Source organism: Dryobates pubescens, chromosome 4 (assembly GCF_014839835.1).
Source record: "Dryobates pubescens isolate bDryPub1 chromosome 4, bDryPub1.pri, whole genome shotgun sequence".
Taxonomy (NCBI): domain Eukaryota; kingdom Metazoa; phylum Chordata; class Aves; order Piciformes; family Picidae; genus Dryobates; species Dryobates pubescens.
In genome coordinates, this window is record NC_071615.1 from 2,889,072 (window position 1) to 2,915,294 (window position 26,223).

A 26,223-nucleotide genomic window follows, 5' to 3' on the forward strand; every position below is an offset into this window, starting at 1 on the left:
AATAAAGGTAGTGATTATACAGCCAGGCTGTATATACAGATAGCTACAGATGCCACCTTTTTCCCAGCTCAGTGAGGTGTTCTTAGAATCGGGGGTGGGGAAGTAAAATGAGTTATTTGGGTTTAAAATAACAATAAACCAACTAAAAGCTCCACCACTCTCAGCAACTTTAACATTCCTTTTGGCTAGTACTAGAACACACAAGTTTTGGTTTTACCTGGACTTACTCCCTGGGGTTTTTTTGGTTGGTGCTTCCCCCCCACACTCTGAAGCACTCACAACAGGAAGAGGAAATTAAAGGTTGCTCTGCCGTGCTTCCATAGAACACTGGATGGGGATTCTGTAATCCTGTTTTGTTTCAAACTGAATTGCCACAGTCCTGCAGATTTCACTCTGGTTTGGTGGGGTTTATTTTTTTGGTCAGTTGTTAAAAGAAAATAACCCCAGAGGAAGTTGCTCTGGTGATACAGTTGGTCAGCATAAGAAATAAGTCATTTTTAATCCATTCTAAAAATAGTTGTTTCCTGCTGTGGCTGCTTTAATGACTGCTAAGGTGGAGGATTTGTGTCCTTTTTTCCATCAGCATCTGGGGAAAGGAGTGGAGTGCTGAGGTCTGTTTGTTTGACATACGAGGTGAGGCAGTTTTTCTTCTGCTAGCTGTGTCAGGTGGGAAACTGTTGCTTTGGAGCTGACTCTAGCACGAGTGCCATAAATAAACATTTGCTCCCCTATTTGTGTGACCATGCCTTCACTTTCCTCAATATAGAGTTAAAGTGAGATTGAGTGTAAGTCAGGAGGAAGGTGAGATAGAGATGAGAAGGAGAAATGGTCTGTGCCAGGGGAAAATGTCCATTTGAGTATCTTTCTGAACATTCATTCTCTTTCTGACAGATAAGAATTGGGAGGGAAACAGACTACCTCAAAACCAGTTAGGTCCTTTATAGCTACCTCCCTCTCTTGGATCCTAGTTTGAGATAAGTTAGAGCTCTAATATTTTCATTTTGAGCTCTGTAAATTATTTTTCCTGACCTGCTGTAAGAGTTTAATGGATACTGAGCAGCGTGGATTGCTGAGCTTGCACCGAGCAGTCCTTACTGAAAAGCAAACTGAGGCTTGGAGCCGGTGAGAGACCTGCAGACGTGGAGATTGATGCGGGTTTCCTGATCTCGTTTTTGCTTAACCTGCTGTGCTATTTAGTAGAATTGCAGAGAGGGAAATGTCTCATTTGTGGCCCTTTCCAAGGGAAACATCTTGATGCAGATTTCCCCCCGCCACCCCCAGTATATATTTTTATTCCAGAGTGAGATCCTGTCCTGCCTACCGCAAAACCTTTTTGTAGCTGCAAACTGCCACCTCCCATGTTGTGTTTTATGAAGTATTGTGGTGCCTTTTGTGCGCACTGTGCTTGATGGCACTTAGTGTAGAAGTCTCTTCCAGGGGTCCCAGACCAGTTTTCTTGGTTCAGGACCTGTTTAGTCTTTATTCTAAAGTGGGTGGGTTCTGAAACAACACCACCGCAACAACTCTGGTTTAGCATTTGTGTAAGCTTGCAGTGTAGAGAACGAGGAGGCTATAACACAAAGGAGCATTCATTAAACCCTTCTGTGTTTTGTAACAATAGAACAAAAGCAGCAAAGGCTTTTTTTTTCCCCTCTTCATGTAAATCTTTATCTAGAGAAAACAATGCTCACATTTAATATTTGGGGGGCTTTTATGAATTAGGAGCAGGTAGTATTGTAGCTCCTCTGATTGCTGGAAAAGGATTTTTCCTCTGGTCTTAAGATTTCTTTGTCTGCTGTTTTGTTTTGCAGTATTATGTGCCAAGAACCTTGCAAAGAAAGATTTCTTCAGTAAGTACACCCCTGATTGTATAACTTTCTGCTCTTGGTGAATCAGATTGAGTTGTAGATGATAGTGCATTACTGTCAGGGCTCAGCTATGTACATTGTTTGTTCTTTGGCTCCATACTGGCCTTAACGTTGCCTTACTACATGAGTACACCTTACTCAGAGTTATATTTAGATAGTGTACACTCTGGAGTTGGAAAGGCCAAGGACTCTCAAATTCTAGCTTGAAGTCTGGCTAATGAACCCATAAGCAGGTTGCTGCTTACAAGTCTGTGTGGGGTACCAAGAGAATCCATCTCAAAGACAACTGTTTGTAAAGTGTGCCAAGGGTATGAGTAAAGTACCTCAGGGTTGCAGTCTCATTGTTAAAGACAGAAGAAAAATGCTTACTTATCACCATACCTGTGTTTCTACTCTTGAACTGAGCATGTTTAACCTTTTGTTTGCTCAGACCTTTCACACTTTCTGGCAGCTATTGATCTGCACCACAGAAGTATGTTACCTCATGAGGAGCTGACTTCTCTACTTTGGCCTAAGTAAAATAGTTTTAGGATAATGGATAATTTTGTTTATAAATTCAGGGTAATGGGTTTAGGATAATGGATAATTTTATTTACAAATTTAGGCTCATTTTCCTTTCTTGGGGGAGGGTGGAGGAAGCAGAAGCTCACGCTAGCATTCTCTTGGAAGAAGGCAAACAAGAAGCCCTGTGTTTAACAGCAGTTTTTGCCTTCCACAGGACTTCCTGACCCCTTTGCAAAAATAGTTGTTGATGGGTCAGGCCAGTGCCATTCCACTGACACTGTGAAGAACACATTGGACCCCAAATGGAACCAGCATTACGATCTGTGAGTTGGTCCTTAAGGTTGTAAGTGGAAAAAAAAAGCCACTCCAGGGATTTACCTTGGAAATGGAATGCAAGGGTTGGCACTGCAGCTTCATTTTGTGTCAGCAGGGAGAGTCACATCTGCTGAGGAGGACTGGGTTGGGGTGCTGGGGTTCTTTTGCAAGAAGAAATGACCTGTTAATAAAGGAGCCTGTGGTACTTTGATGGGAGGTGCTGGAATTTGGGAATATCTGAGTGTCAGCCACACAGCACAGCTGCTTACAGGCTCACAGGGTGTTAGGGGTTGGAAGGGAGCTCTGGAGATCGAGTCCAGCCCCCCTGCCAGAGCAGGGCCATAGAATCCAGCACAGGTCACACAGGAATGCATCCAGATGGGTCTGGAAAGACTCCAGAGAAGGAGACTCCACAACCTCTCTGGGCAACCTGCTCCAGTGCTCTGGGACCCTTACAGTAAAGTTCCCCCTTGTGTTGAGGTGGAACCTCCTGTGCCGCAGCTCCCATCCATTGCTCCTTGTCCTATCCCAGGGAGCAAGTGAGCAGAGCCTGTCCCCTCCCTCCTGCCCCCCAGCCCTCAGATATTTATAAACATTTATGAAATCTCCTCTCAGACTTCTCTTGGCCAGACTGAAAAGCCCCAGGTCCCTCAGCCTGTCCTCATAAGGCATGTGCTCCAGTCCCCTGCTCCCGCTTAGAGCAAAGCTCTGCTGGAGCAGCGCAGCGCAGCTTTTGCAAGAGCTTGTCCTTGCCTTAATGACTTCTTGTTGGTTGTTGTTTTTTTTTTCTTCAGACTGTTAGAAACCTAAACGGTAAAGTTTTGTTCCATTAATCAGCTTGTTGTTAATAGCTTTTAACGAGGCTGTCGGGAGTGAAATTCATGTGGCAGCAATATCAGTTTCCCCATGCTGGGTGAACTCACAGTGCAGTAATTCATTAATAACACCATTTCAGGCTTAAGCTCTGCTGTGTTTACAATAAAGCAGCGTGACCAATGCAGTAAAATGTATCAGAATTTGTGCCAAATAAAGCATTAATTCTGGGGAGTCAGAAGAGATTTTAATGGATTTTTTTTTTAATGGTTTTTTTTTTTTCCCCTTCCATATTTTTTCTCTCCCCCCTTCTAAAACGATTCTTCTGGTGTGTATTTTTCTAGCTACGTTGGGAAGACAGATTCCATAACCATCAGTGTCTGGAACCATAAAAAAATCCACAAGAAACAGGGAGCTGGCTTCCTGGGGTGTGTCCGACTCCTCTCTAATGCCATCAGCAGGCTAAAAGATACTGGATGTAAGAGCAAATCCCACCTGGGGCCAGCAAGAGCCTTTGGTGCCTTGTGTTGTCTGAGTAGTGAATAGAATTCCCCTCCACCCCACCCCACCCCAGTGGTTTGTTGATCTTTTCTCCTTGTTCTCCTTTTCCAGACCAGCGTTTGGATCTATGCAAACTAAACCCCACCGATACCGATGCTGTACGAGGCCAAATCGTGGGTAAGAATGCTCTCAGCTGCAACTCTTCTCCTCTGGGGGGAAACAGCACCAGGTGGACAAATGCTGCGTTACAAAAGAAACCTGTAGTCATTGTTGCTTCTCTGCCTTGTTTCATCTGGCTTTAATGGGATTAAATTACTCGACCTGAACGTTTTTGATTGCCCTGCTGTGTGTAGGAGTTTGGGTTTCTCTCAGCTGATAGTGGGGAAACAACATTTCAGCAAGGGAATGCATCTGGCAAGGCTTCAGCAAGGGAATGCATCTGGCAAGGCTTCTGATGCAGCTCTGCTGTGCAACTGCTGCGCTTGGGCCGAGGGTGACCGGCAAAGAACCTTCTGTGGAAAAGAAGATCTGGAGTTGTCCAACGAAATTTTGCAGATTGTGCTTCTAATAGCCTTGAGTCGTTTCCAGATTTCCCCAGGGCCGTGCTAGATTTACACCTAATTTACCCCATTTTGCCACCCTTTGCTGCCTGCCGCTTGCCGGGCGCAAGCTTTTCGCGGATGCAAGCCGAGCTGGCAGCCCCCAGATTCTCGCTGTAATGATGACATCTAGCGGTGAGCTGTTTCTCTCCAGCTTAGCTCTCCGGAGCCTCATGGAACACAGCTGTAGAACCTGACATGTGCCCACAACCTCTGCCCTGAGACACAGTCTCCTTCTCTGGAGAGATTCCAAACCCACCTGGATGGGATCCTGGGCAACCCACTCTGGGTGACTCTGCTTTAAGCAGGGAGGGTTGGACTAGATGTCTCCAGAGGCCTCTTCCAGCCTTCACCATTCAGTAATTTGGTTGGGTTGTGGGATTTGGGTTTGTTGGTTTGTTGGTTGGGGATTTGGGGGGTTTTTTTGGTTGCTTTTTTTAGTCTGTGTTTGATATTTGCAGAAATGAACTCAGCTTAATTTTTGAGGGGGTGAAGCCTCTGGTTTCTCCTCTCTCTGTAGGAAAAATCCCCCCAGATCAGTAATATTTTAAGGTTACAGAAGGACATCTGATAAGTGGTGGGCTCCCATGTGCAGGTTGTTGCTCTCCTGACTATTTTACCCTGTGTATATGGGGGGGTGGTTTGGCTTTTGTGGTGTTTCTCAGGGGAACAGTTGTTCTTTCCACCATTAACTTGTGTTTGTTGTTTTGCTTTTATTTCAGTCAGTTTACAGACAAGGGACAGAATAGGCACAGGAGGTTCTGTAGTAGACTGTAGAGGGCTTTTGGAGAATGAAGGGTAAGGATTGCTTTCTTTACACTTACTTAGCAAAAATGATTTGGGGGGTGGGAGGGGGAGGGGAATGTAACTAACACTTAGACATATTTAATATCAGCATGACTAATACATTGTCTGGGAGTATGTATCAGGTAGTGAGGTCATAGCTGGATACTTCCCTGAAGAAAATAAGCTGAACTAGGTAGGAGGTGATCTGTTTTGGTACCACTGGAGGTGTTCAAGAGGGGATTTGACATGGTATGGTCTGGTCTATTCTATTCTATGCCATGGTTTAGTAGTCCTGAGGTCTTGGGTGACAGGTTGGACTTGATGATCTCTGAGGTCTTTTCCAACCTTATTGATTCTGCTACCGTGAGAAGTTTGGAATGTAAAAACATGAAGAAAAAGGGGGCATGTCTTGGGGTAAAAGTTGCACTGCTTGAAGGAATGGCTGGAGGGAGGAAAGAGTTATTTCTGCATTCCCTTCTCTTGTGATGGAAACTCTTGAAGTTTCCCCATTCTCAGAACGGTTTATGAAGATTCCGGACCGGGAAGGCCGCTGAGCTACTTCATGGAAGAACCAGCACCGTACACAGACACTACAGGGGCTGCTGGGGGAGGAAACTGTCGCTTTGTGGAGTCTCCAAGTCAAGATCAGAGGCTGCAGGCACAGCGACTGCGGACTCCTGAAGTCAGGGGCCACGTCCAGACGCCTCAGAACAGGCCACACGGCCACCAGTCGCCTGACCTACCAGAAGGCTACGGTAAGAGTTTTCCCAGAATGTGGTGGGTTGAAATTGCCCTCCAAAATAAGATTGCCAGAGCAGCTCAGCTGAAAGCAAATGAAGCCATTTTAAGGCATTGTTCCATGTGAATTGTGTAACTAAAACCCTTCTGGATGAGCTCCTCAACGTGAGCCAGCAGTGAGCGCTTGCGGCCCAGAAAGCCAATCACATCCTGGGCTGCAGCAAGAGAAGCAGAGCCAGCAGGTCGAGGGAGGTGATTCTTCCCCTCTGCTCTGGTGAGACCCCACCTGGAGTACTGTGTCCAGTTCTGGAGCCCCTAGGACAGGAAGGATCTGGAGGTGCTGGAAGGTGTCCAGAGAAGGGCCACAAGGATGAGCAGAGGGCTGGAGCTGCTCTGCTATGAGAACAGACTGAGGGGGTTGGGGTTGTTCAGTCTGAAGAAGAAAAGGCTCTGAGGATACCTAATTGTGGCCTTCCAGGATCTGAAGGGGGCTACAAGAAAGTTGGGGAGGGACTTTTGAGGGTGTCAGAGAGTGATAGGACTGGGGGGGAATGGAAAAAAATAGAATTGGGTAGATTCAGACTGGATGTGAGGAAGAAGTTCTTCCCCATGAGGGTAGTGAGACACTGAAACAGGTAGAAGCCTCATGCCTGGAGGGTTTTTAAGGCCAGGCTGGATGTAGCTGTGAGCAACCTGCTGTAGTGTGAGGTGTCCCTGCCCATGGCAGGGGGGTTGGAACTGGCTGATCCTTGAGGTCCCTTCCAACCCTAACAATTCTATGATTCTATATTTACAAGCACACTAAAATCTAGAAATACAGAACACAATGAATATGTACAAAATATGCAATATTTTCATGTATTTCCAATTTATAATCAAAAGAACCACCCCCTGGACAAATCCTAGGGGGTTACCAACAGCTTCCACCACCCTGTGTACAAGGGAAAAGACAGAGGATGAATTCAGAGTGTAGTTTGTTAGTAATTAGCCACAACAAAGAAACACATCCTAGGTCAGCAAGCTAGCAGAGGCACCAGCAAGCATCTGCTAGAGCAAAGAAGCTGAAAAGAGCAAGAATTAAGTTTATACAACTAACTTTATATTAGATATCAGACCAATGGGATTATAAGAGGAGACTGGATGGGGTGCTTGGTGCCATGGTTTAGTTGATTAGATGGTGCTGGGTGATAGGTTGGACTTGATGATCTCTGAGGTCTTATCCAACCTGGCCTGGTCTATTCTATTCTAGCCTAATCATTACTTTTCCTTTGCATCCAATGATAATTTATTTACATTCTGCCAGTTTTCTGCTCTGTGGAAAACATTTCTAGGCACAGCCTAAAACTGCCACACAGACCCTGTGCAATTGGAAGTTATTTTCAAAAGACTTCAGAGGGAAAAATGTTCCCTCTTGTAACACCTAGATGTGGTTTACCTGTCAGAACAGGCAGCATCCACGTGCATTTCATGGGCTGCCTTTTGGAAAGGGAACTGAGCAGTGCAGATGGGAGCTGGGCTAATTAGCAGTTGGCTATGCCAGGATACACTGAGGGGTTGCTGGTAAATTAAACATGAGGTTGTGGCATGATGCTGCTGAAGAAAATCCACTGCTAATCTTGGCTGTGTATCCAGGGAGAGGGAATGTAAAGAGCTCTTCAAACTGGAGCAGTACTGCTATTTTTTCCTTCCCCCTTGGCATGTTGTGTAGGTTTGAGCCCACATGTGAGAAAAGATCTCAGGAAAAATAGGAAAGCAACAAAGAAGCTGGTAGTACAGAAGATTAGGGAGGGTAAGATTAAGGAGAATTTAAAACTCAGAGAGGGGAAAAAAGGAAAAGAGCACAGCAAATCTGGGAGGGAAGAAATGCAGCTTGGGGGCTTTGAGTTGCCTCAAAAAAGCTAAAAATAAAAATGCAGAGTAAACCATGCTGGAGATTTGGGAGTTTCAAAAAGGGCTCTTGGAGTGTGTAGGCAAAATAAACTTCTGAAGGCAGTATCTAAGGTCATAGAACCATAGAATTGCTAGGGTTGGAAGGGACCTCAAGGATCAGCCACTTGCAACCCCCCTGCCATGGGCAGGGACACCTCACACTACAGCAGGTTGCTCTCAGCCACATCCAGCCTGGCTGCAAACACCTCCAGGGATGAGGCTTCCACCACCTCCCTGGGCAACCTGTGCCAGTGTATCACTACCCTCATGGGGAAGAACAACTTCTTAACATCCAATCTGAATCTCCTCATTTCTAGTTTGGTTTTTTTTTCCATCCCCCCAGTCCTATCACTCCCTGACACCCTCAAAAGTCCCTCCCCAGCTTTCTTGTAGCCCCCTTCAGATCCTGGAAGGCCACAATTAGGTCTCCTCAGAGCCTTTTCTTCTTCAGACTGAACAACCCCAACTCCCTCAGTCTGTCCTCATAGCAGAGGTGCTCCAGCCCTCTGCTCATCCTCATGGCCCTTCTCTGGACACCTTCCAGCACCTCCAGATCCTTCCTGTCCTAGGGGCTCCAGAACTGGACACAGTGCTCCAGGTGGGGTCTCCGCAGAGTGGAGTAAAGGTCAGAAGAGACCATGCTGCAAGAAATGAGGGAGAAGGCTTAAGTGCTTCCTCCTAGCTGTGACAGCAAGCTAATTTGCTAATGGCTGGAACAACCTGAATCATTCTGGGGGTTCATTTTTTTTTTTTTCCCTCCAGCTTTTTAATGAAGATTAATCTTTCTTCCCTTTCCACAGAGCAAAGGACAACGGTACAGGGCCAGGTGTATTTTTTGCACACACAGACTGGAGTTAGCACATGGCATGACCCTAGGATACCAAGGTATGTATAGTGCTGTAGGCAGATTTTTCTGGGGGGGGAGGTGAGGGTGGGAAGGGTTTGTGTCTCTCTGGCAGTAAGCAGAATCTTTTAAGAGTAAAAAAATGATAGGAAATGACCTGTCTGAATTTAAAGGGAGAGCTCCAAGCAGAGGAATAACTTGAATCTTTCTAGTTACCTTTTCACCAGAAGGCCCCATGCTCTTTAACATCTTTATTGATGGATGAGGGCATTGAGTCCATCATCAATAAATTTGCAGACAGCACCAACCTGGGGACAGGAGTTGATCTGTTGGAGGGTAGAGAGGCTCTGCAGAGGGACCTCGACAGGCTGGACAGATGGGCATGAGATTGAACACATCTAAGTGCTGGGTTCTGCACATTGGCCACAGCAACCCCAGGCAGTGCTACAGGCTGGGGTCAGAGTGGCTGGAGAGTGGCCAGGCAGAGGGGGACCTGGGGGTACTGGTTGATGGTAGGCTGAACATGAGCCTGCAGTGTGCCCAGGCAGCCAGGAGGGCCAATGGCTTCCTGGCCTGCATCAGGAACAGTGTGGCCAGCAGGAGCAGGGAGGTCATTCTGCCCCTGTACACTGCACTGGTTAGGCCACACCTTGAGTCCTGTGTCCAGTTCTGGGCCCCTCAGTTTAGGAAGGAGGTTGACTTGCTGGAACGAGCCCAGAGAAGGGCAACAAAGCTGGGGAGGGGTTTGGAACACAGCCCTGTGAGGAGAGGCTGAGGGAGCTGGGGTTGCTTAGCCTGGAGAGGAGGAGACTCAGGGGTGACCTTCTTGCTCTCTCCAACTCCCTGAAGGGAGGTTGTAGCCAGGCAGAGGTTGGTCTCTTCTCCCAGACAGCCAGTACCAGAACAAGAGGACACAGTCTCAGGCTGTGCCAGGGGAGGTTTAGGCTGGAGGTTAGGAAGAAGTTCTATACAGAGAGAGTGATTGCCCATTGGAATGTGCTGCCCAGGGAGGTGGTGGAGTCACCATCACTGGAGGTGTTCAGGAGGAGACTTGATAGGGTGCTTGGTGCCATGGGTTAGTTGTTTAGGTGAATTGGATTGGTTGATGGGTTGGACATGATGATCTTGAAGGTCTCTTCCAACCTGGTTTATTCTATTCTAAGAATGGCTCTGTGGGAAAGAAAGAATTATCTGCTTGTGAATCATGGGGGGGAAAGGGGGAGAATAAAAATCTGACCCTTCAGGAATTCCCAGTTGAAAATTTGTTCCTAAACATGTCAATTTAACTTTAGGTTTTGGTGAAGCTACAAATTTCTGACTCCTAAATATATTTAATTAGTTACAACATTAAAACTGTTTGGACTGCAGACTGAAGGGGGAGGGGGGGGAAGTGGCTACTTTCTTAAAGCCCTCATTTCTTGAGTACTGAGTTTCTAACTTTGGCTGTAATCATGCTCCCTCAGGTGTAAGTGGAGCAGAGATTGGTTGTCTTTAAACTTGAAGTGGCTTTGGGGTTCTTTTTGTGCTTTAGACCAATGTATCTATAACTGACGCAGAGATTAGTTGTCTTTAAACTTGAAGTGGTGTTGGGTGGGGGTTTTTTTAATGCTTCAGACCAATGACTTGCAGCTAGAAAACTTGAATCCTCCACATGATTAATTTAGCAAAGCCTCTTTAAACCTTAACCTGCAGTTAATCCAGGTCTTTGTGGTCTGGCTCTCTTCCTTGAGGCTCTCTGGCCTGCTTGGCTGGACCACCTGCACGCCAGATTCAAGAGTGAAACACAAAGTTTGTAGCTCCATCAGCTGCTGGATAATGCATGAATGTGACACAGGATATTAGAAAAGGGATATAATGTGGTGTAGGCAGAAGTGTTGATAAAAGCACAGTATCTGGAAGGATATGAGAAATAAAGTTGAGAGGGGAAAATAACTGATGTTAGATTAGCTGGTATCATTGGAAGATGAAATGACAGTGCTCATTCTTCATGTCACTCCTGTCAGGCTTCTCTGCCCAAAGCCTTGACTCTTCTTCAAGTGATGCTGATTAAGCCTAAGAACTGATATTGTTTCTTCTCTCAAAAAAAAAATCTCTAAGAGATGGGTTTTCAGGACCAGCAGTGTGAGTGGACACAGCAGTATCTTGTGAGTCACAGGTCACTCTTAATGGCAGCTGAAGATGGCTTTCATGCCACCAGCTTGCAGTGCAAAACCCTAACCTTGGTGTTCAGCACAGATGTAGGTTGGAACTTGCTGTAATCAGATCTGCCTGGTACTTTCAGATGCACAGCTGATTGAAACAAATGGTTACAACCATAATCTCCTTTAAGGAGCCTAACAAAGGCTCGTCTGTCTGTCTGTCTTCCTGTGTATCCCCTGCTGGCTTGTACTCAGGGTGACACTAATGAAGCCTTTGGTGTACAAAGTGCTTCTACCTTTCTAAAGCCTCTCAGTCTACTCCTTTGTACTGGTGGTTAGATTTTTGGCAGAGAGTGATGTCTTCAACCCTGGATGCTGGGTAAATCCACACCAGCTGCCTAGAGAATACTCAACAACAGCTTTTCAGTCTAAAAAGAATGTGCAGGTTTCCCTCCTTCCTTTTCTTGCAGCTTTGTAGTGTTTTCCTCTAGGAGGTGGCTGGGACCTTAAGTGTTGTGAGGTTTCTAGGTGTAAATACATTCTCCAGAGTGAATTCTCACACTGCCTGAAAGTGAGTGACTACCTTTAGCAGCACTTAGAAAGACACCTGAACTTCCAGAGAATCATAGAAAATATATATATATATATGTATTAAATAATATCTAGGCTGAAAGGAATGAATGTGTTAGTAAAGCCTTCCTCTCAGTGATTTATCAGTCAAACAGGCAGGATTCTAACCTTGGCTAATTAAAGACAGGATTTTACACTTTCTCTGTGTGAGATCTTAGCATTTGTCTGCCTTAGCCTCTTATTGATTGCTTGGAGACCATGCTTTGTGCAGAGGCCTTTGGTTAATTGTTTGGCTTTCTGCACATGGATCACATTAGGGTTAGTGGGAAGCTGTCTGTGATAGGAGAAAAAAATGTCTCATCCTCCTTTTCCAGCTCTCAGAAGCCCTGTCAGCACTTAAATGATAAATGGTCCTAAAGTTCTTGTTAAGTTCCATGGGTTTATTACTTTCAAAGCCTTTCAAAGCCAGAAGGTGTTTTGCTGATTTACCTTCCTGTCTCCCATGCAAGCACAGGGAGTTGCAGTGCTTAGATTGAGGATTCCAAGGCGACAGCTTTGAAATAGCTCTTCTGTCCGTCCCGAGGCTTTCAGAGCCCAGAATCAATCAGCACCAAATTCATTCCCCCTCTCTCCTGAATGTAAATTGGTCTCATCTTCACTTCCAAAGTGCTTTAACATGTTGTTTGCTTTTCTCCTTAGAGACCTTAACAGTGTGAATTGTGATGAGCTGGGACCTTTGCCTCCAGGCTGGGAGGTCAGAAGTACAGTTTCGGGAAGAATCTATTTTGTAGACCACAACAACAGAACCACACAATTCACAGATCCACGACTACATCACATCATGAAGTAAGAACCTTGCCAGATAAAGAATTCATGTCAACTTGGGAGCCTTAAACCTCTTATTTTTGTCCAGTGTTAACTCCAGTCTGGGAGTCGTGAGGGGCTGGGGAGCTGCATGATCACAATATTGGGGAACGGATGGAACCAGTGCCCTAGTCAAGGTCTCAGCATTGATTCTCAGTGCTAGTTTTAGCAAAGCTTTTTGCAGACACCCTTCCAAAATGTTTTTACTATGCTTTGCAGGCCTCAAGTTTAAAGGAGGTCTTGCTTATTTCAGCACAACACTCATCTAAGCTGGTTTGATAAAACTGCCCTGAGCCATGCCGGAGCAAATAGGCAGTTCTGGAAACGCTGGGGTGTGGGGCAGAGGCTCTGCCAGGCAGCCCCACAGCAGTCAGCCCATGCCTACCTGGATTAGCATTTCTAGCTCTCTGCTAGCTACACTGGACCTGAACTTGCTTCATGCTCCCTTGAGCTCCAGATAAAAGAAACATAAAGCCAGCTGGAGTCTGGTGGCCTGGTGCTGTGCACAGCCAGTTGGGGTTTAGCAGGATTTTAATAAGCTCCAGCTCTGCATTGTGTAAAGGCAGCTGAACTGCTACAGAAGTGACCCTGGAAGCAGCCTGGCAGTGCTGCTTGTTCCCAAGATCAAACTTTTCCCTTGATCTGAGTTGTGTGTGCTTGGAGCCAGCTGGAGAATCTCTCTATCTAAAACATATTTGCTCCACAACCCAAATAAAGCCCTGATGGATAAGGATGGTTGAATGTGTGAAGCTGCAACTATTTGGCACATGTACATCTGGGGTCTTTTAACAGCTATACATGCAGTTTTGTACTGTGCCAAGAGTCTCCAGCCATATATTGCATGAAGCTGGAGTAAAGTTCATTGCAGTTGTTAGATAATTCCATTTATAAAGCTGTTGCTCCTTTAGACACCTCTCTTTGGGTTGCACTCTTTAAAGTTGTCTTCATATGGAAAGAATTAGCACACAAACTTTTTCATCACTGCTCAGTCAGCTTTCAGTGGTGGTGCTCCACAGCCTGCCCCAATGCATATAAAAACTGAGCTGAAAAATCCTGACATTATTCATTGTAAATAGCTGTGCTCCTTATCACAGAATCACCAAGGTTGGAAGAGACCTCAAAGATACTTAAGTCCAACCTGTCACCACAGACCTCATGACTAAACCATGGCACCAAGTGCCACGTCCAATCCCCTCTTGAACACCTCCAGGGATGGGGACTCCACCACCTCCCTGGGCAGCACATCCCAATGGCTAACGACTCTCCCAGTGAAGAACTTTCTCCTCACCTCCAGCCTAAACTTCCCCTGGTGCAGCTTGAGACTGTGTCCTCTTGTTATATCCCTGAGCACTGGGAAATGATGCTGGAGAAGTTATCCACCTGAGTATGTTTTCAGGTTCCTCTTAGAGAAGCTTAGTCAGTCCTTTTATCATTGTTTTTAAATAGAATCATAGAATTGTGAGGGTTGGAAGGGACCTCAAGGATCATCCAGTTCCATTCCCCCTGCCATGGGCAGAGACCCCTCACACTAGAGCAGGTTGTGTAGAGCCACATCCAGCCTGGCCTTAAAAACCCCCAGGGATGAGGCTTCCACCACCTCCTGTGGTGGGCAACCTGTTCCAGTGTCTCACCACCCTCATGGGGAAGAACTTCTTCCTAACATCTGATCTGAATCTACCCAATTCTAGTTTTTTTTCCATCCCCCCAGTCCTATCGCTCCCTGACACCCTCAAAAGTCCCTCCCCAGCTTTCTTGTAGCCCACTTCAGATACTGGAAGGCCACAATTAGGGCTCCTTGGAGCCTTCTCTTCTCCAGACTGAATAGTCCCAACTCCCTGTCCCTCTAGAATAAATATCTTCCTTTTGTTTGTTTGTTTTCAAAGCCATCAATGCCAGCTAAAAGAGCCCAGCCAGCAGCCTCTGCCAGCTCCAAACGAGGGATCACTAGAGGATGGTGAGGAGTTGCCTGCACAGAGATATGAAAGAGACTTGGTACAAAAGTTGAAAGTTCTTAGACATGAGCTCTCTCTTCAGCAACCACAGGCTGGCCACTGTCGCATTGAAGTATCCAGGGAGGAAATATTTGAGGTACTTGGTTGGCTTTTCCTGCTCCCATCAGCTTTGTTTACTCGGGGCTTTGGCGTTGCTGCGGAGAGAGGCGGTGAATGCCACCCAGCGTTGCAGACTTGTCACTGCAGTTTGCCTCAGATCAGCCTTTCAACAGAGCAGTGCTTTCTGCAGCTGAGTGATAATCTGGGTTCCATAAAGGCACCTGAGTAGACAGCTGTAGGAAGGGAATAAAACAGCTAATGGTACAAAATCCCTCCCCCCATAGGAATCCTACCGCCAGATCATGAAGATGAGACCAAAGGACCTGAAAAAGAGGCTGATGGTGAAATTTCGAGGGGAGGAAGGCCTGGATTATGGAGGAGTAGCAAGGTAAGGTTTGTCTGACACTTCTGAACTGTGACACCATCCTTACAGTGACCTGTGGCTGGTCCCATTGCCTTTCAGATTCCCAGTTAATGGTCTAGGTAAGCTGTGATCTGGTTTATGGGTAGCAGTTGTAGCTTTACTCTTCATGTCATGGTAGATTGGAAAGTGGAAGCATGTGATTTACAGCTGTCCCACAGCCTTCTCTCATACTAAATCACAGAATGAGAGACTCACACAATGTTAGGGGTTGGAAGGGACCTCCAGAGATCATTGAGCCCAAGCCCCCCTGCCCAAGCAGGATGGCTTACGGCAGGGCTGCACAGGATCGCTTACAGCAGGGCCACACAGGAACGCATCTGGGTGGGTTTTGAAAGTCTCCAGAGAAGGAGACTCCACAGCCTCTCTGGGCAGCCTGCTCCAGTTCTCCACCAGCCTCACTGTAAAGAAAAGTCTCCTTGTGTTCTAGCTTGCACCGTTGTTCTTGTGCTATCACTGGGCACCGCTGAGGAGCGACTGGCACCTTCATCCTGACGTGCATCCCTCAGGGATTTCTAGATGTTGATCAGATCCCCTCTCAGCCTTCTCTTCTCAGCCCCAGGGCTCCCAGCCTTTCATCATAGGAGAGAGTACAATTTGTGTTTAGGAGCATTTGGAATTAACACCTGACTGAGGTGTTTGTTTCCCCTCCTCTCCATATGTACTCTGTTCTTATCAGCGTTACCCAGTGAGTGTAAAAGACTTGTTCAGGGTTGGCTGCTGATACTGGAGAAAGTGCTGATCCCAGCAACAGGCTCCAGTTGCATAAGTGAAAGTGTGATCAGGTCAAAGAGATCTTTCAAGAGGGATATAGGCTGTGAAGTAAAATCCAGATGGCAGTGAACACTTTGCTAAATCTATCTGTCTGCTTCCCAGTGAGTGGCTTGCAAGACAATAGGTGTTCCCTCTTGCTGCATCTCAGACACCTTCAGGAGAGTCCCTTTATCTGCTGGAGCAGGAGTGGAGATTAATTAATCCTCACTAAAGCCTAAAATTTTAGAGAAGACTTGCCTCTGTCTTAATGATGCCCTGTGGGTGGCACTGGATCTGAAGTTCTGGAGCCGACTGCAGCATCGTGCTCAGTGTTTGCAGTGGCTCAGATGCTTTGTGTAAATTCGCTGAGAAACCTCTCAAATCCACAAAGGCTGCGTCACCCACTTGGGTGTCTTTCAGCAACCCATCACTGGACAAAGGAAAGAAGCTGGAACATTCTGAGCTGCCTTACCCGAGGCAACCCTGAGTGTCCCTACTGTTGACATCCTGTTGCCCTGATGGCTTTTGTAATTGCCCATTTGCTTCAACGGACTCTTTCAGATCAGGAAGACTCCACTTCTGAGCACTGAGGTTGATTGTTCTCTCAGAATATTTTGGGCTTGGGATGAGGCCAAATTTAATAATAAAGAGCTATTTGTCAGTGGTGAGTTGGGAGGTCAGAAATAGCTTTAGTTCCATTCAGGTCCTGGTATGTTACTGAGGTAAGAGAATTTACCTAACACCTCCTAGTCTCTGAAGGCACAGAGATTCTTTAGTCACCCAGCACTTGTAGAAAAATCAGCTTTGCTCCAGTGACTGAGCTGATGTTAGACCACAGACTTATAAAAAATATCTCTTTATGCTGCACAGATTGCAGAGGAGCAGGGCCCTGAGTCTCCAAAAACCTGAACTCTCTACAAAGCCATAGAATCATGGAATTGCCAGGGTTGGGAGGATCATCTAGTTCCCTGCCATGGGCAGGGGACACCTCACACTACAGCAGGTTGCTCACAGCCACATCCAGCCTGGCTGCAAACACCTCCAGGGATGAGGCTTCCACCACCTCCCTGGGCAACCTGTGCCAGTCTCTCACCACCCTCATGAGGAAGAATTTCTTCCTCACATCCAATCTGAAGCTACCCATTTCTAGGTTTTTTCCATCCCCCCCAGTCCTATCACTCCCTGACACCCTCAAAAGTCCCTCCCCGGCTTTCTTGTAGCCCCCTTAAGAAACTGCAAGGCCACAATTAGGTCTCCTCAGAGCCTTCTCTTCTCCAGACTGAACAGCCCCAACTCCCTCAGTCTGTCCTCATAGCAGAGCAGCTCCAGCCCTCTGCTCATCCTCATGGCCCTCCTCTAGACATGCTCCAGCACCTCCAGATCCTTCCTGTTGTAGGGGCTCCAGAACTGGACACAGTGCTCCAGATTAATTTGGAAGTGGATCTTAGAATACATAGAATACATAGAATAAACCAGGTTGGAAGAGACCTTCAAGATCATCGCGTCCAACCCATCACCAATCCAACACCGCCCAAGCAACTAACCCACAGCACCAAGCACCCTGTCAAGTCTTCTCCTAAAAACCTCCAGTGATGGCGACTCCACCACCTCCCCAGGCAGCCCATTCCAATGTGCAATCACTCTTTCTGTATAGAACTTTTTTCTAACATCCAGCCTGAACCTCCCCTGGCTTGTTCAGGCTTAGTTTGTTGATGGCATTGGGATGTGAATCCCTTAAGTACTTCCAAACTAAGCCAAATCTGTCTGTGAGTGGAGTAAGACACTGTGTGGATGGGGTTTTTTTAAGCATTCCTTTTGGTCTGAACTGGAGGCTGATACAAGGTGGTCTGATTTTCAAATGAGCACTTCATAACTGCTGCTTCAGAGGGATTGTCTTGCCTGAAACTTCAGTGGAAGTTGCACTGAAATATGATTGATGTTCTATTTGTTTTTTGTTCTCTTTGGACAGAGAATGGTTGTATTTGCTGTGCCATGAAATGTTGAATCCCTATTATGGGCTCTTCCAGTACTCCACAGATAATATTTACATGCTGCAAATCAATCCAGACTCTTCTATCAATCCTGTGAGTATTAACTTCTGAGGGACTTACCTACTTTAGTAGATGGCCCCTGCAGTCTTTTGTTGCAGCTGCTCTTCATGGCAAGTGTGTAAACTGAAGGGTAAAGCAGAAGAATGATGTTATGATGAGTCTCTTCCTGTGAAGCAGAGGGAGTTTTGTGAGGAAATTAAAAACATGACAGAGGAGATAACCTTCGAGCACCATCTGATTTCTTTGAGGCTCCTCAGTGCTGATTGGGATGCAGGGTGATTCTGAGCAGGTACACATAGGTGAGATTCATCTTCAGGGTGGATGCAGGTGGCTGTGTGAACAGTGTTCCAAGCAGTGTCACCCCGTGGCTGTAGGGCTGGTGTGCCTTTGCTTGCCCTTGCTCAGTGAGCTGCTGTGCTTGCCTTTTTTTCCCCCTTCTTACTGGAGGATTTGTGTCGATGCAGACCCTGGAGGAGCAGCAGTTCTGTATTAGTGCAGGGGAATGTTTTCCTGACATGGCATTGCCTGACATTTGCTCTGTGAGATGGGGGGGAGGGAGACTGGTGGAATCTCAACCAGCCTCAGTTTTCAAGTCAGTTTATAAGCAACATGAAAGCCATGAAGGAGTCACGTGCGTGGCCTGATTGCTCAGGAGCAGAAGAGATTTGGATGATTAAACAGATAATCAACTCATTTGTTTGAAGCTGGTTTACCTTCTTGGATTCTGGGGTGTTTGTGGGGATTTTCTGTTTCCAAACTTTGCCCTTTGAGAGGCCTAGAGGCCTTGTGTCCAGTTTATTAGTCAGGTAACGCACAGAGACTTGTTGGAGGCATTTAATCCTTAAAAGCTTCTGGTCTCGGTGAGGTTATGAGGACAAATGGTGGCTCCTCGTGCCCAGAGGGTTGTGGATTTGCACTGCAGACACCCTGATGGTGCAGACAGAACCACAAGATGTCAGTGTCTTCCCACTGCCTGACTTTCAATCCTCTCTCCCTGCAGGACCATTTGTCTTATTTCCATTTTGTTGGTCGGATAATGGGTTTGGCTGTGTTCCATGGACACTATATCAATGGGGGCTTCACAGTTCCCTTTTACAAACAGCTTCTGGGGAAGCCCATTCAGCTCTCTGATCTGGAATCTGTTGACCCAGAATTACACAAAAGTTTAGTCTGGATCTTGTAAGTACCAATGTTCTGACTGCAGAGAAGATGGGGTCGAGCTTGCTGGCAGGGGTGAGAGGAAGCTTTACAGAAAATGTCTTCAAAAACCTTGCAGTGGTGGAGATCTGTGCAAGCTGTTAAACTACTGGGTTTGTGTCAGAAAGATGCAGATAACTGAGGAAAAGGTCTCATTGCAAACCCTTCTTGCAGCAATTAGATCATGAAACCTTGCATGGGTTATGGTAGAATATCTCACTGGCAAAATCCAGAGCCAGAACTGTTCTGAGGGGAAATGCAGCCTTGTTCAAAAGAAAACCAACTTGGACTAAAATGGAAATAATTTGGGCTTCTGCATGCTTACAGCTTAGAACACAAATCCAACATTCAGTGCAACTTTGGAACTCTTCAGCTTTGCATTGTCTCCATTTCTCCCACGTGGTGTTTTGCATTTCAGTTCACTGGTGGCGTTGAAGTTCACTGCATGTGAATCCCTTCCATTTTCACTGCCATCCATGACAGCAGATCAGATAACTGCTGTACATCCACATCAGATATTGCTGTATACAGAGAGTTTTAGCCATTATCCTGAGAACCTGTAGAATTAGATGGATGATCCACATCTGGTCAGGCTCTTCCTGTGTAGCTAAATGCGTGTGGAGTTGGTGGCTGTGGCAATATTCCTCTAGCGGAACGCAGCTGAGTGGTTACTGAGAGCTTTCTAAGCGCTCAAACTGCCAACCTCACAGCTGAGAGCCACCCAGAAATCAACAGTGCTGGATTTGCCCTCTGTCTTTCCATTGCCAGAGAGAACGATATCACCCCAGTTCTGGACCATACATTCTGTGTGGAGCACAATGCTTTTGGGAGGATTCTGCAGCACGAGCTCAAACCAAACGGCAGGAATATTCCAGTGACAGAAGAGAACAAGAAAGAATACGTCAGGTATTGCAGAATAAAAATGATTTCCTGCAAAGGTAGGGGAAAGGAGGTAGCAAACAGATGAGTTTTATTTTATTTTTAATGGTGAGACTAAGGGAGTAAGTATTTGGGGAGGAAATGCTGGAGCTGGGGATGCCAGGAGTGTTTTCACACAATGCACTATTGTAAGAGCCGGGAAGACGAAGCTGTGAATTGTACTTTGGTTCTTCTGGTGATGGTGCAATGTTTAATTGCTGATGAGAAAAGATGCTGCTAAGCACTGCTTTCATAATACAGAATGTGTGCTTTAAAGCAAGCTCCTCTGTAGGAGTGAGCATTTTCCAGCTGGGCTGTAGAAGCCCACCCCTGTCAGCTCATCATCCCCGGCGCTGTTCTTTCCCCCCAGGTTGTACGTAAACTGGCGGTTTATGAGAGGAATAGAGGCACAGTTCCTGGCTCTGCAGAAAGGCTTTAATGAACTCATTCCTCAACATCTCCTTAAGCCTTTTGACCAGAAGGAACTTGAGGTACGTGTTTTATCCACGTGGAGTTATTGTTTTGTCCTGTGTTTGATCCGTGATCCAGCGCTGATCTTCTCAAAACCAAACCAAAACGTAAACCAAACCTCACACATCTTGTTCCAGCTTACATCCCAGAAAGCTGTGGATTTGTTTAACCAAACCCTTTTTCAGTTGATCTAGACATTCTTTGGGTTAAGATGATTGAAGAGGGCTATTTAACCAGAGAAAGGCAAATACACCACATTGCCTAACCAAGAACTAATGCTCAAAGCAGGTGGTCCGAGCAGGGAGGGAGGAGTGCTGCAGGGCTGAGGAATTGTTGGCAAGACCTAACGTGTTGTCTACCTCAGAGCTTGTTTTCATACATGGCTGTTTCTATATGCACACAGAGTTTGGTTTACAGGGACTAAAATAGAAGTGTAGTGCACAGAGAAGAGAACTTTGCCTGCCTTCTCATTCAGTCCTGAGGTGGAGAATGCTGCCTCTTCAAATGATTCCTATTGGAGCAATTTTCCCTCTTGTTTTTGCCTTTTTTTTTCTTTTAAATAAAGGAAGGCAACCTGTGGAACATCATGTGTGATGCTGGAAGCACTAGCTTTGTGCTAGCCCTTCTGTGCATGCTGATTAATCCCATCAAGTTACTGCATTCCATTTGCTAGCTGCCTGAAAAGGCAGAGGAAAAAATCCATTCAGTGTTTCGGTGCCGTCTGCGTCAGAGCAGACACAACTGCCCTAGGAACGGCGATGACTGGAAGTGGGTGCTGCCTTGGTGGCACAGAACAGGCAGCTGCCAAATGGTGGCTCTCAGAAATGTGATCCTCAATCTGGGAAACTGTTGGAAGTTTAGAATGTGACACCCATTTTTAGGGATGAAGCTTTTCTCTCTGCCATTGATTTGTAGTTGCTGGGGGCAGTGGTGAGATTCGTGGTCAGCGGTGGCTTCCTTTTACAGTGTCCTGCAGCCCAGAGTCATCTGGGAAAGAGATTGAAGGAATGTGTCAGGTCTGTGTCAGAGCCTCTCACAAAGGACATCAGGAAACAGATGAGAAGTTTCTCTAGTTTGTTGTGGAACAACCCAACTAGAGTGTAAAAGTCTCTCTTGGGGAAGGACATTTTAGAAGGGCTTGTAGTGATGGCACAAAGGGCAATGGATTGAAGCTAGAAGAGGGAAGGTTTAGACTGGAGATTAGGAAGAAGCTCTTTATGGTGAGGGTAGTGAGACACTAAAATAGAACAGAATAGAGCAGACCAGACCAGGTTGGAAGAGACCTTTGAGATCATCAAGTCCAACCTATCACCCAGCACCATCTAATCAACTAAACCATGGCACCAAGCACCCCATCAAGTCTCTTCCTAAACACCTCCACTGATGGTGACTCCACCGCCTCCCTGGGCAGCACATTCCAACGGCCAATCTCTCTTTCTATGAAGAACTTCTTCCTAACATCCAGCCTAAACCTCCCCTGGTTCATCTTGAGACTGTGAACAGGTTGTCCAGGGAGGTTGTGGATGCCCCTTGGCTGGAGGTGGTCAAAGCCAGATTGGACAGGGCCTTGAGCAACCTGTCCAGTGGGAGGTGACCTTGCCCGTGGAAGGGGGTTGGAACAAGATGATCTCTTCCAAGCCATTCTGTGACACTACAAATAGAGCAGGGCTTTGTTGTAGTTGGTATTGGCACCTTGAGAGCAGTCCTGTGTGAGGACAGTGATGTTGTGTAGGGCAGTAGCTGGCTTGTCTTCTTCCAAGTCTGTGCCAGACCCTCATAAAGACATGCTGTGCTTGTCGGGTAGCAGAGACTTAACAAAGCAGGGCTCAAAGGGGCTTCTGACTAGTTCCTTCTGAAAACTCAAGTTCTGGTGAGTGTACTGCTTGGCCTCACTTTTATTGCAGTCAAACTGGAGAGATTTACTGCCTGGTTTGGAGCATTACCTTGCAGGAGAAAGGTGGCTGCAGCACGTACAGAATGCTGGGTGAATGTGTGTTTCCCGAGCTGCAAACCTCAGCTGCCTCCCGGTGCTAAAGCATTTCCTAATCCCTTAACAGCTAATCATAGGAGGCCTGGATAAGATAGACCTGAACGACTGGAAGTCAAACACACGTCTAAAGCACTGCATGGCAGATAGCAATATTGTGAAGTGGTTCTGGCAAGCAGTGGAAACGTTTGATGAAGAAAGAAGGGCAAGGCTGCTGCAGTTTGTGACGGGTTCGACGCGTGTCCCACTTCAAGGTTTCAAGGCTTTACAAGGTGACTGATGTGGAGGCCAAGTTAATCCTGGGTGGGAGAAAGATAAAAACGGTGTGGGTGTTTACTGGCCCCTTGTAAAGTACCAGCCTGTTGCTGGATAACTCAAGCACTTGCAGACTTCAGATGCCAAGAGCAGTTTCACATTTGTCAGCAGCTCTGCTGGTGGTGACCGCTTCAGCCCTTGCTGATAGTGGGGGAAGCTGGGGAGTCTGTCATGGTGTAGTGCTTTGACTGCTGTCAGTAGTAGCTTATCAGTCTCCTACCACTCTGGGGGCTGATGGTGACTGCATGCAAGCACACACACGATTACAGAGCTGACCAAACAACTTTTTCACAGGAGAGTTGTATTCCCTTCAGCAGTTGGCAGTGAGAGGCTGGACTTTCAACCGAGCTCCTGAAAGCTGCAGTTTTTGTTAGCAGAAAGAGTGGCAGTGTGTCCTAGACTGTTGGGATTCTCTTGCTCACGTTCCATCTGTTGGCTGGCAGTAAACTGACATTGAAAATGAAAATCCATAGTTCTGTTTTACAAAGAAAACCTCCTTGCACTTAAACCTTTTCATTTCTGAAGGTGCAGCTTTGCTAATACAAAATTTAGCAGCTTTCCAAAGTACTGCTTTGGGAATGAATTGTCATGGGCAGCCCTGGCACTTCTGCCACCCTTTCATCAGCTACTGATTTAGCCTGTGACACACTTGTGTTTGCAGCTGGAACTCTAATCTCCTCCCTCTTGCCTTTTTCTGAGCAGCAGAATTGCTGTGTGTGAATGATGTTTTGTTGAAGTGCATTAACTAGAATGTCTGTCTAAGGTTCTACAGGCGCTGCAGGACCCAGACTGTTTACCATCCATTTAATAGATGCAAACACAGACAACCTTCCCAAAGCCCACACTTGGTAAGCTGGAAATGTTCTGCGTGTCAGTGCTTGCTTCCCCTTTGTCTGGGCTTAAAGGAGTCAGCTCTCCCGGGTGTGGATTAACCATGTGCTACGTGGAGATGTGTGCTCTACTAGCTTGGAAAAATCTGTGCTATGCAGCCAGCAAAACAATCAACTTCTCTCCTCCTAGCTTGATTTGTCTTCTATACTCTCTCTGGTCTTCACTTACCCCAGAGTGAATTACTCTGGATAGTGAGAGGCTTGTAAGTTTCTGTCTCCCTACTTCGCGAAAGCATTCACTGAGGACGGACTCTCAGCAGTGAGTCCTCATACAACAGAGAATGGGTTTCAGATGTAACGAGCAGGGCAGTGCAGGCACAGAACTGAGCTCTGGGTCGGAAGTCTCACTCTATCAGAGCCAGGAAATCACTTGGGCAGCAGCACAGATTGTCTGCAGGCAGAGCAGGGGCTAAGCCTGTCTGATGCCTTGCTTTGTCTGCAGGTCTCCTGCATCTGCCACCTGCCTCCTCCCAAACACTGCCCTGTTGAGTTGTGCTCGTCCGCAGCAGAACTACACTTGGCTTTTATCTTCTCTGCTTTGGCCACTGAAGTGGCTGAGGCTTTCTCTGGCTTGTACAAATTCTCTCTCTGTGGAGCTGATCTGGAATACTTTTTTTTCCCCCCCAGTAAATATTTTATTGTTGCTTCCCCTCTAGCTTTAACCGGATCGACATTCCGCCTTACGAGTCATACGAGAAGCTTTATGAGAAGCTGTTGACAGCTGTGGAAGAGACATGTGGGTTTGCTGTGGAGTGAAAAAGCAACCAAAGGAAACAGATGCTAGCTCATGGACCACCAAATTAAAAGCTAGAAGAAGCTTGCTGTGAACTTCCTGCTAAGCTGTCTGAAGCATCAGAACTCTAGACAACTTAGAGACAGGGCTGTTTCCCTTCCACCACTGGTGGAGGAGGGTGGGGGTGTGGGGGCTTTGGTTGGTGGTTTCCACCTCTGTTTTCTCCCCTTTGATACAATAACCCCTTCCCTCTTCTTCCATTCCCCATAAAACAATATGCAGCCAAGTTCAGCATTGGGCTTTGGTTACACAGGATATTCTGCTAGGTTTGTAACACATATTGTGATAGGGTCAGTGACCTGGGGTTGGTTTGTTGTGGTTTTGGGTTTTTTTTTTAACAAGAGGATCAAAGTGTAATTAAGAATGAGCTTAATTTGCTGAGGACTTGCAACTGGTAGGTGTACCTGGTTAGTTTGTCTTAAATCAAGCTTGAGCCCTTGTAGAGTCCGGGTTCAGAGTGTCTGACTGGCACTAGAATTTACATTGCACATTTTAAACACCTGTTTAAAAAGCAAACTTCTAGCAGAAAAATACCTCCATAACAAACATGTAATTGAAAGGCAAAGAAATCCAAGCTCTGCCTTAGCAGGAAGCTCCCAGTGGAAGCTGTGGCTCACCTTGAGAAAAGCGAAAGACTCTGGGACAGCTCAAATGGTGTTGTGTGATTTCTCTTCTTGGTTGTCCTGGCTGAAATCTAATTGTTTTGCACATGAAAGCAGTTATTTCATCCTGCAGAATTACTTTCCATAGTTCAGCTAGCTCTGAGTATCTTGCAGGGAAGCCTTGTAAGGAGGAGAACAGAGGACAGAAAAAAGCCCTGTTTGAGCCCAAAGCTGTGATTTCTGTGCCGCGGTTTTACCCGAGATGCAGTTGTGCAACTTCAGATGCTAAGACTCGCATGGAAATCACTGAGAGCAACAGAGCAGACTTCAGTTCTGAACTTTTTGACCTTGGGAAAGGTTTATTTGGAGTTTGAGGTAAAAGGGTAACTATACAGTGAGTACCTTTTAAATGTTGTGGAAAGCTATTGGAAGAATTTATGACTTCAGTTCTGTAGGGATGAAAATGTCTCCAGAGAGCCATACCAGGCTCTTTATTATACTTTTTTTTTTCCCCCCCAAATACCTAAAACTAACATTAAAAAGGTTTGTGCTCTAACACATTGCTAAAACAACCTCCCAGGGGGAAAGAAAGGCAAATCAAAGACCTGAATCACTAACGCTGGGGAGGGGGGGTTGGTTTCCAGTTTGCACACCAAGATGAGGCAGTGTTTTAACAAGTCACGTGGCTTCAGAAGGACCCAGCTCTCCACCAAACGTGTCTCCACTTCAGTGAAGCAGGCTTGCTTCTATAGGATTTTGGGTTGGTTTTGGTTGGTGTCTTATTTTCCCTTTGGCAAGCCTGATTTCTAGAGAGAGTCATTACTGAAGCGTTTAGCAGATGTTATGTTCATGGAATAGTGCATTGAAAACTTCAGCTGTGGGTAAGAGATCGCTTGTAGGAGATGTCCAGTGGAATACTTCTGTTTTGTCTTTCTTTTTTAGTTGAATTTGAGAATGGCTTTAAACTGTGATAGGACAGAACCCTGGCATCTTCCTCCATCTGGTTGGTTTGTGGTTTTCTTTCTTTTGTCCCCATTGACCATAATCCTTGTGGTTTGTTGTCAGGAGTGAGGATTGCATCGGAGGTGTAAAACTGTACCACGCCGTGAGGGTTGCAGAGGGTGGCTAAAGACGCTCGTCCTGCAAGGCTGTGCAGGAGGGGTGTGTTCAGACCCACGTTCAGTAGGACTCCTTTTGGCACTTGGGGACCAGTTTTCTGCAGCACTGGATGTTGGGACCTAAGTGATGTGACTCTTGCAGAAAAGAGAGGAAATGCAACTGTCAGCACAGAAGCAGCTGTGTGGT

General features: G+C 46.4%; 1 protein-coding gene across 4 annotated transcripts in view; it reads left to right on the forward strand.

Annotated features, from left to right (window-relative positions):
• SMURF1 (SMAD specific E3 ubiquitin protein ligase 1) overlaps positions 1-25,421 on the forward strand; it is a 61,268-nt gene extending 35,847 nt beyond the window's left edge. Inside the window, exons 2-18 of one of the 4 annotated variants that reach the window (XM_054180310.1) lie at positions 1,812-1,850; positions 2,587-2,695; positions 3,845-3,978; positions 4,113-4,178; positions 5,323-5,398; positions 5,888-6,141; positions 8,854-8,938; positions 12,305-12,451; positions 14,353-14,557; positions 14,805-14,908; positions 17,664-17,778; positions 18,746-18,924; positions 19,711-19,848; positions 20,231-20,351; positions 22,389-22,590; positions 23,397-23,481; positions 24,180-25,421. In XM_054180310.1, coding sequence (XP_054036285.1) covers positions 1,812-1,850; positions 2,587-2,695; positions 3,845-3,978; positions 4,113-4,178; positions 5,323-5,398; positions 5,888-6,141; positions 8,854-8,938; positions 12,305-12,451; positions 14,353-14,557; positions 14,805-14,908; positions 17,664-17,778; positions 18,746-18,924; positions 19,711-19,848; positions 20,231-20,351; positions 22,389-22,590; positions 23,397-23,481; positions 24,180-24,279 — 2,159 coding nt within the window. In that variant the 3' untranslated portion in view covers positions 24,280-25,421. The remainder of the gene's footprint in view (positions 1-1,811; positions 1,851-2,586; positions 2,696-3,844; positions 3,979-4,112; positions 4,179-5,322; positions 5,399-5,887; positions 6,142-8,853; positions 8,939-12,304; positions 12,452-14,352; positions 14,558-14,804; positions 14,909-17,663; positions 17,779-18,745; positions 18,925-19,710; positions 19,849-20,230; positions 20,352-22,388; positions 22,591-23,396; positions 23,482-24,179) is intronic. The other 3 variants (XM_054180311.1, XM_054180312.1, XM_054180313.1) reach the window with 3 other exon arrangements.
• Positions 25,422-26,223: the final 802 nt, after the last annotated feature.